This window comes from Oncorhynchus mykiss, chromosome 3 (genome assembly GCF_013265735.2).
Source record: "Oncorhynchus mykiss isolate Arlee chromosome 3, USDA_OmykA_1.1, whole genome shotgun sequence".
Lineage (NCBI taxonomy): Eukaryota > Metazoa > Chordata > Actinopteri > Salmoniformes > Salmonidae > Oncorhynchus > Oncorhynchus mykiss.
Window position 1 is genome coordinate 21230130 of NC_048567.1, and position 9720 is coordinate 21239849.

The window sequence follows — 9720 nt, forward strand, 5'->3', positions numbered from 1 at the left end:
GCGCGGTCACATTCTAGACGGCCTTCTAACAAACCTTACACAACATTTATATATAGCAAATAAAAAATAAAATAAAAAATCGATTTATAAAATCCTGCATTTAAGATAATTAAGTGTGACTAAATTATGCAAACGTTTACCTTACACAGACATAGGCTATTTAATCTGACAATATGTCATCCTATTGTCTGAACATCCCAAATAATTAGCTGGATCTCCAGTTGTCAATTGTCAGCATTGCTAAATAAATAAAACCTCTGGAGAAGCAAATGCTGTTGTTATACATGTCTAGTGATTTAACTATTAATTAGTCACATGAAATAGAACTTTGGACAGGGATTCAAGGAATGAAACAATTTCCTTCAGAACAATACTTGAAAGAAATGAACCAAGATAAATATTTAACAGTGTGTGATGAACAACTGTTCATTCGGCAAGTTTGCTTTTATTGTTATTGAAGAAGATTGAGGACCAAAACCTGTAATGGGCTAATATGCTAAATATCTTTACTGTGTCTGCATGTGATTTAGGTGGTCACCCTAATGGACATAGTACATGTCTGTGTCTGAACAGCTTTCTACTGGATCCCAGTTACTAGTGGGGACACAGGCGTAACAGATCCTGCCCAGGTCCCTCCAGCACTGGGGACAGTAGGCCGCCTGGCAGCCTGGGACTGTGCACTCCACAGCCCGGTCACCCCTCTGCCTCTCCCCACACACACAGCACCACCGCAGCCTGCAGCCCAGCCTCTCCAGTCTAGACAACACACCAGACAACACCTGAGAGGGAGAGAGTGGAGGTGAAGGGGAGAGAGACAGCAGAAAAGTGGGAGGAACAGAGAGAGTGGGATGGGGAAAGTACAGGAGGTAGAAGGGGCAGTGTTAAATAACAGTACAATTCAAAGAAAGGAACATATTTCCCTAATTAGATTATTGGGTGTCGCATGGAATGAAAAGCATTAGTGAAGACAGAAGAGGATAATACAACAGCATGTAAGACCGGATGGAGAGAGAAGGGCCCAGGAAGAAGAGTGGGAGGGAGGCTGCATCCCAAAGAGTTTGTCTGTGTTTGTTTAGATTCGTCTTGGACATCATTCCTGGAAAAGAGTGAGCCCATTTGACTTCCAAATTAAAGGCACTGTCATTCTGTCATGAGTTCTCAGAGGTCATCCAAGAGCCATCCCATCAACTAAATCAGGAAATAGAAGGGTTCAAAGACCTTTAGGAAAATAAAGATGTTTCAACTCTGTTTAATGAAAGAGTAGTTAAATACACACAGTACGCACTGTTTTCTCTCCTGTTCCTAGCTGCATGAGTCGTGTCCGTTGCCTTTTGGTGTATGAGATGCGCCTCTGGATCTGCAGGTTATAAAGGAACAGAGCGCGCCTCTTCTCCCGCTAACAGACAGGCAGCCACAGCAGAGGGTGGACAGACAGAGAAATGGGGCAGTCAGATAAATGACAATGAGCTAATATACTGTGTAGAACAGTAGGGCCACAGACAGGTAAGATATAGAAAAATTGAGACATGAAAAGATAATACCTTTTTTTCTGCTGAATGAGATATTTGAATCACCCTGAACATGGGTACTAGACTTCACCATTTCTGTATGAACACTCAATACTGTCCACTATGAGGATGCTTCTGGAGCGCTGAACACCCGAGGCCAGTTGGATTAGTCTGTGGGCTGCACACTTTCACCATGTTGCACGTCTCTCCCACATGCTTTACGTGCAGCAGCTTAATTTTGCTTGATTTGTGAAACTAATCCCCTTCAGAGAGCATAAGGGGAAGACTAATAACAGTAATGACACTTCAGCTGATTTAGTGCTAAGTGAAACACACAGAGGGCAATCCTTCACTCTATCTACTATGTCAGTCTCTCCCCTCGCTGTAGTTTCTCTATAGGTGCTTTCACACTGGCATTTTCAACCCTTAAGTAAACCCAGGCAGCTATTCAATTAAGAATCTGGAATGGCAAAACACTTCTGGTTTTTCTTCCTACTTGATCTTATCATTGCACTCACCTCATCTGGTGTCCCATGTCTAAACCAGTACCTGATTAGAGAAGAATGAAAACCAGAAGTGTATTGGACCTCAAGGGCCAGATTTCAAACATGCACTTTCAACCAGGGCCAGAATTTTAAGTGCTCAAAATGCCTTTGAAATGCTCTCCCTGTTGTGGAAATGCCAGCATGAAAAATGTCTGTATCCCACTTTCCCTCCGTTAATCTCTTACTCCCGCTAATTCTTAGTTTCTCTGCATACAGTATACACTCCTTTTTCGCCCCTCTGTGCAGTACTGTAGGTAGGGCTTCAGTATGAGCAGAATACGTAGTGTCTAATGCTATTACAATAAGCTGCTCTCAGGTAAGCACTGCTTTACTCGACACACACGAGCCAGTGCATTTCTTACAGGATTGGGGGAAAAGGGCCACATTCACTCTGTGTACACATTGTGCTAAAGCCTATTGAATACATTGAATTATAAACTGGGTGGTTCGAGCCCTGAATGCTGATTGGCTGACAAACCCGTATACCACGGGTATGACAAAACATTTTTTTTTACTGCTCCAATTACGTTGGTAACCAGTTTATAATAGCAATAAGGCACCTCTGGGGTTTGTGATATATTGCCAATATACCATGGCTAAGTGTTGTGTCCAGGCACTCCGCAATGCGTCTTGCCTAAGAACATATATGGTATATTGGCCATATACCGCACCCCCTTGTGCCTTATTGTTTAAATATACCTCAACCAGCAATGGTGCACAAGTTTGCATGAACAGTTATATATATTACGTCTGGATTAGGCTAGGTTTCTTCTCTTAGTCACGTTCCTATATGCATATGTGCATGTTTATGAAGAACGTGCATCTTATAAGCCTAGAGGTTCCTGGACTTCATTTGTGTTCATTTCATTAAACCCATTGTTTCATTTGGAACAATTAAGGGAAATAAAACATGTAAAAAACAATGTGCACAACTGGCCTTAATGAGGTAGCTCAGCTTATGTGTTGAATTTCACACAAATAGTGAATGATGTAAATTAAGGCCAAGCTTTCTCCTGAACAATGATTTGTTTTATTTCCATTTATACTCAGCAGTCGACCCAGTAGCTGCTCCAATTTCCGGGGAGATATCCGTAAACCATCTATAAGAACTCTGGGGAAATCCACCCTTTGTGATATCCAGATCGACTGCAAATACTAACAGTATAAGGAGCGCTTCTACTTTGTGGGACATTGTATTCTTTGTTTATTTGGAGGTCGACCGACAGGACCCTACTGTTTGTTCAAACCATCCCTGTGCCAATTCCACCAGGGATAAAAAAAAGGGGGAATAATAAATGTTAGCCTGCCTATTTAAAATGTTACATAGACTATGTGCATGTTGTGTAGAGTTTAAATGTAGCTGCTATTGATGTTTTGATCACAGTGGATGTCGTCACCTGTCTTGATACATTGCATACATTATTTTATGACCTTATAAATCTAGTTTATTTCCCTCTTCTTTTTAATTACCATACTGAGCAAAAATATAAATGCAACATGTAAAGTGTTGATCCCATGTATCATGAGCTGAAATAAAAGTTCCCTGAAATTTTCCACACACATAAAAAAGGCAATTTCTCTTAAATTCAGCACAAATTTGTTTACATCCCTGTTAGTGAGCATTTCTCCTTTGCCAAGATAAGCCATCCACCTGAAATGTGTGGCATATCAAGAAGCTGATTAAACAGCATGGTCAATACACATGTGCACCTTGTGCTGGGGACAATAAAAGGTTTTGAGGGAGTGTACTATTGAAATGGTGACTGCAGGAATGTCCCCCAGAGCTGTTGCCAGAAAATTGAATGTTTATTTCTCTACCATTAGCCATCTCCAATGTCGTTTTAAAGAATTTGGCAGAACGTCCAACCGGCCTCACAACCGCATACCACATGTAACCACGCCAGCCCAGGACATCCACATCCAGCTCCTTCACCTGCAGGATTGTCTGAGGGGGTGCTGATGAGTATTTCTGTCTGTAAGTAAAGCCCTTTTGTGGAGAAAAACTCATTCTGATTGGCTATGCCCGGCTATGCCCTCCCAGGCCCACCCACATCTGCGCTCTTGCCCAGTCATGTGAAATCCATAGATTAGGGTGTAATTTATTTATTTCAATTGATGGATTTCCTTATATGAACTGTAAAATCTTTGAAATGGTTACGTATATATACACACACACCTTTCTTTCGACCCATTGAAAGACAGTTGAAACTTCAGAGAAACCATCCAAGTGGGTATATCAAATCAGAGCAATCAATCAGCACCTTGTGGCACGTACACTGTAGTGTAGGCTCTTAACAAGAGAACGTTCAATTATCAGATTTAAGAGCTGAGAATACCTTTAGAGGATTTAAGAGCAGAGGTTACCTTCAGATGATTTAAGAGCAGAGATCCCCTTTAGAGGATTTAAGATCTACATGTATGACTGGGACAAGGTGCTAATGTGAGAACTATAATTAACACAAATACTACAGATTACATACAGGCAAGCCTAACGTGCCGTGAATACGTTATACATTGTGTCATACATCCGAGTTACAGTATGCAGAGGTTTCGTTCAACCAAGAGGATGGTAGGTGTGGTTGAGAGTGGGCGTGTGTGGCCTCACCTTGGGGAAGTAGAAGGCAGCGATGACCCTGCGCAGGCGGTTGCTGTACACCTGCAGGCAGCACATCAGCGCCATCATCAAGAGGGGCACGAAACTCCACAGGTAGTCCTCTATGGTGAGAGCCCTCGGCTGGGGCAGACAGTCTGAGAGAGAATAAAAAGAGAAAGGGGGATTGTTGTTGATCTTGTAAATGTTGCCACGATTTGACTAATCTGTGGTCTCACTTAATCCTGATTATTAGCACATACTATGAGAATGCCCATTTTATTGTGCATGGATAACTCCTAGTTGTCATCCTGCATATGGACAGACATGTGATGCTAGAGTATATGTGTGTTCTATGCCTCTTGACAACACTGTCTAAACTATCTAGCCAAGACAAGGCTGTACACCACTAGACCAGAGCAGATTAGTGTTGTAGCCAGTAAGACAGGGACAGGTCAACACTAACTAGCCACAACACACACATCTGGCACATCAGTCTTTGGCACATTGAGCAGTGAGATAACAGCAGAGAGGCCACCTACGCTGGTTACTAGACTGCATATCCAGGTTAGAGGAGGTGTTGAAGGCCCCGATGGTCTTCCTCAGGAGCTTGGCCATCATGGACTGTCCTCCCACGTTGATGTCTATGTGGTGGCTGCCTGTGGAACACAGTGGCATGAGTTAACACAATCACACTGTGATAATGATACGGTACAGGAGAAAGTGTGTGTGAGACTCACTGGTGAGGGAGAACTTTGTGAAAGTGTGTCTGCGGATGATGTCAAAGATGTGGTGGAGGACCATGTCGACAGCCAATAGCACACAGACAAACACAGCCAGAGAGACTACCTGCAGCAGGCCCGCCATCTGTGGCCCAATGACACAGATCTGGGATTAGATTTAACTCCCTTTTGTGATTGTAAAAACACTTGGACAAGTATATTGATCAATCACAAGATTGTTATTCAGTCTATACAACCCTAAAGTCAGCAAGGACTGGAAAGATAGTAATGAACAAGTCATTGGAGAAAATTATTGGATTGAAATACACCCAGGAGAGATAAGCAACGCACCACTAGTTTAAGCTCACTGGGATGTATGGACAGGCTGCGAGGGTTGATGAAAAGGCCCCGCTCAGCTTTCTTCAAAGGTAACAGATAACGTTTGTCCTGAAATGTCAAATGTACATATCAGCTTCCAGACGTTATACACTCCCCTACGTATTTATTTGGACAGTGAAGCTAAAACAATTCATTTGGCTCTATACTCCAGCATTTTGGATTTGAGATCAAATGTTTTACATGAGGCGACCGTACAGAATGTCACCATTGATTTGAGGGTATTATCATACACTCGTTTTGCTGTTTAGAAATGAAAGCATTTTATGTGTTTAGTCCCCCCATTTGAAGATATAAATATTTGGAAAAATTCACTTATAGTGTATTCAATTTTGTCAAAAATGTACTATTTGGTCCCATTTTCCGTGCAAAGAATACATCAAGCTTGTGACTGCAAACTTGTTGGATGCATTTGGTTTGTTTAGGTTGTTTCAGATTATGTAGTGCCCAATAGAAATGAATGGTAAATATCATGTTGGAGTCACTTTTATTGTAAATAAGAATGTTTCTGAACACTTCTACATTATGCCACCATGATTACGGATACTCATGAATGAATCGTGAGTAATGATGAGTGAGAAAGTTAGACATACAAATATCACCCACCCCACACAAACGCTCGCCTCCCTGTTATTGGTAATGGTAAGAGGTTAGCATGTTTTGGGGGGCATGATCTTTGTGCAACTTACGCACAATTCATTCATGATTACCCATAATCATGGTAGCATCCACATTAATGTAAAATTGTTCAGAAACTATACGTAAAAGTGACTCCAAAAAGAATACATTATTTACCATTACTTTCTATTGGGCATAACAAAACAAACTGCAAATGCATCCAACAAGTTTGTAGAGAGTCAGAAGCTTTATGTAGTCATTGCGCGCTAGGAATATGGGACCTGTGACACCTTTAAATGGGGGAGCTAAATGCATAAAGTGCATTCATTTCTAAACAGTAAAACAGATATGTATTAAAATATCCTCAAATAAAAGGTGACATTTGATCTCAAATCCAAAATGCTGGAGAATAGAGCCAAATTAAACATTTTAGGTTCACTGACCAAATATATATACGTTATCTTTTGTTTGCTTACTGCTCTCTTTCTCCTGGCATCAATCTGTCTGAAGTAGGTGGTGATGTAGATGTTGTCAAAGCGAATGTCTTGTGTATACTGCCTCGCATAGCCAAACGCTCTTCACAGGAAGGCAGAGAGCGAAGAGAGGCACACATGCGTTGATTACATTAGAAACTGTATAAACACTTTATAAAAATAAACATCATCATGGTACTGCAGTGAGTCCAATGCAGGGGTGCATGACTTTAGTCCTCGAGGTCTGCAGTAGGCTGGCTTTCAACCTTGACTGATTCAGACCTGGGAAACTGGATGTATGGACTCTGGCCAATCACTGACAAAAGAAAAGAAACGGACACTGCCACTTTGGAGAACTAAAATAGCCAGCTTCTCAAAAAGCAGAACATCTAACACACCCCTACATTAGATAGCATAAATACACATGTCATTCCATCATATCTAACTGAGTTGCTGTGTGGTTGAGTAGGCTCACGAGGTGAAGATGGTGATGAAGGTGCAGGAGAGGAGGAGCTGGATGAGGCCCAGAAACTGGTCCAGAATGACCTTGGTCTCCTCGAAGGCTTTACTCAGACCCTCTGTGAAATCTTCCCGTAGGGCTGACACACCGAACACAGACTGCTGCTCCTCCTCCTACACACTCTCTCACACACACACACACACACACACACACACACACACGAGGGAAAGGTGGAAGCTCAGGAACCGTAAATAACATCCAATTAAAGTATTGTGCAAAGTGCATCTTCAAAGGAGTAGGGCATAATACATGTATTTTGAGTAGAGAAAACCTCCAAATGACCTAATTATGTGTAAACTACAGTCTTGTATTTCTTTCATTACTTAACTGCCTTGGTTTTAGTGAGAGCAGACAGAGGAGTTGGGCTGTACCTGCAGCACCACGTTAGTGCTGAATTCTCTGGACAGTGCGTCAATGGAGAAGTTGAGCTTGTCGAATGTTTGCCCAAAGTTCCCTTCCACTGGGATATCCTCCCTGCACCAGGGCTTCATGACTGACAGGAAAAGCAACCAAGCAAACATCATTCTAATCAGAAAAGCGTGTCACCCCACTTGACCAAACATCTGGGCTACCAATGAAGTTGAACCCCTACCTCTCATGATGTCACAGAGGAAGTGGAATCTCATGGACACACACAGGATGTGGTTGATGACTGGGGCTTTGATGGCATCCATGCAGTCCTGCCACTTGACCTCAAACCACTCCCGACAGCGCTCTATCCCCTGCTCCACCACATCTGTTGCACAATGCAGAAAAATAGGTGAGTAATGTTAATACGTACATTCAGAACTAATTATCGACCAATAACAACCAACTTCAATCTGCTGAATAGGTTTTTAAATGCAAACCAACACTCACTGTCACATCGCATCATCGTCTTTGCTGCATACAAATCCTGGGTGCTGTTGCCAGCAGCAACAGGGCCCTGTTCCATGGAGTCATAGCCATACTGCCCCATGACCTCATCCCTGATGCTCTGAAACTTCCTGCTCACACTCTTAGCCTCGTCCTGGAACTCCCCATTATCCTCCTGACCCAGTAAAGGAAGGAATGAAGGAAACGTTGAGGACATATCCTTGAAATATCAGTTGATAATGTGAAACAAACCTACTGAACTAATACAATAGTGAACTGTGTCGCATTAGTAGATACTCAGACTGCTCTTAGGGCAGGTCTGCCGGTTTTGACTAGCAGAAGTGACTTTTCGTAGCAGGTTAGGATAATTAACGTAGCAGGTTAGGATAAATAGGTTTAGGAAAATTCTCATCGCAAATATATTTAGCTAGAACCAGGCCTGCCCTGAGAACAGTCTTGGTTTCCACTAATGCTCTTCTGCCAATAGTGGTCCACTGACCATGATAATGTGTAACTTACCACAATACCCTGCACCACCTGCATGAAGGGCTCCATCACCTCCCTCCACATGACCTTGCTGTGTTTGATCTGGAGCTCGATGTTGCACCCCATAGAGAAGGCCACATCCTGGACATTACGGTGGATGTTAGCGATTGGGCCTGACAGGATGATCAGAGGATTGCCGGTTTACACCACAGCGAAGCCATACTGCTAGCAATCTATTTGGCAAGTATCAAGGCAATACATTTTTTCCAGAGCTATTTTCAGTTTACCCCTATACAGGCCGTAGAGGACAAACAGCATGAGGTACGCCCTGCCACGAGAGCCGAGCATGCTGGGAAAGATCAGGAGGACCGAGCAGCGAAAGTAGGAGGAAAACGCCCCACCCAGAATACATACAGCTGAAAAACACACACAGAGCATGACTAATATGTTTCCAATTTGTTTCCTTTACTGATTGACTCCAAACAGTGTTCAATTGCAGTACCATAATCTACTCACCAACAAAAGCATATCCTGCTAAGAGCCTGTTTACACTGGTCATTGAGACATTGTGGAAGAGACCCAGAAATAAACCTGGAGGGGAGAATTCACAAGACACGTTTTAACACAATGAACTGCTCAAATTACAAACTGAAACATTGTAGCGTTGTGGAATCAGTCGACCCTACCTGCACCGCTGAGAGCACCAAATAATGCTCCCAGGAAGAAACGAGCAACTGGGAACTCCTGTGACCGACTAAAGAGGAACCGGTGGGCAAAATCTGGGAGAACCCACCTACTGATCCTCTCCAAGGCTGTGACAAAACACACACAAACACGGTAAGTAATCAAATTGATCATCAGTGGCACAAACACCAACTCATTGTCTGGAATCTACTAACTGGAATGTGGTGCTTTTTTGAGTCTTCGGAGTTCACTCAAATGAACCATTATCACTGCCATTAAATAATTTTGCATCCACTCGTTTAGAACATGCTGGAAGAGGGAAT

General features: G+C 42.6%; 1 protein-coding gene across 1 annotated transcript; it reads right to left on the bottom strand.

Moving 5' to 3' along the window:
- Window positions 1-539: 539 nt before the first annotated feature.
- Window positions 540-9661, bottom strand: dcst1 (DC-STAMP domain containing 1). The gene is made up of 16 exons (XM_036964648.1): window positions 9613-9661; window positions 9400-9525; window positions 9230-9304; window positions 9001-9129; window positions 8747-8886; window positions 8231-8402; window positions 7965-8108; window positions 7714-7865; window positions 7328-7485; window positions 6856-6955; window positions 5717-5824; window positions 5384-5510; window positions 5186-5302; window positions 4659-4801; window positions 1286-1396; window positions 540-779 (listed from the first exon to the last, which is right to left on the bottom strand). Exons 1-16 carry the CDS (start codon window positions 9659-9661, stop codon window positions 540-542), a joined length of 2091 nt encoding a protein of 696 aa, XP_036820543.1.
- Between the last annotated feature and the right edge of the window lie 59 nt (window positions 9662-9720).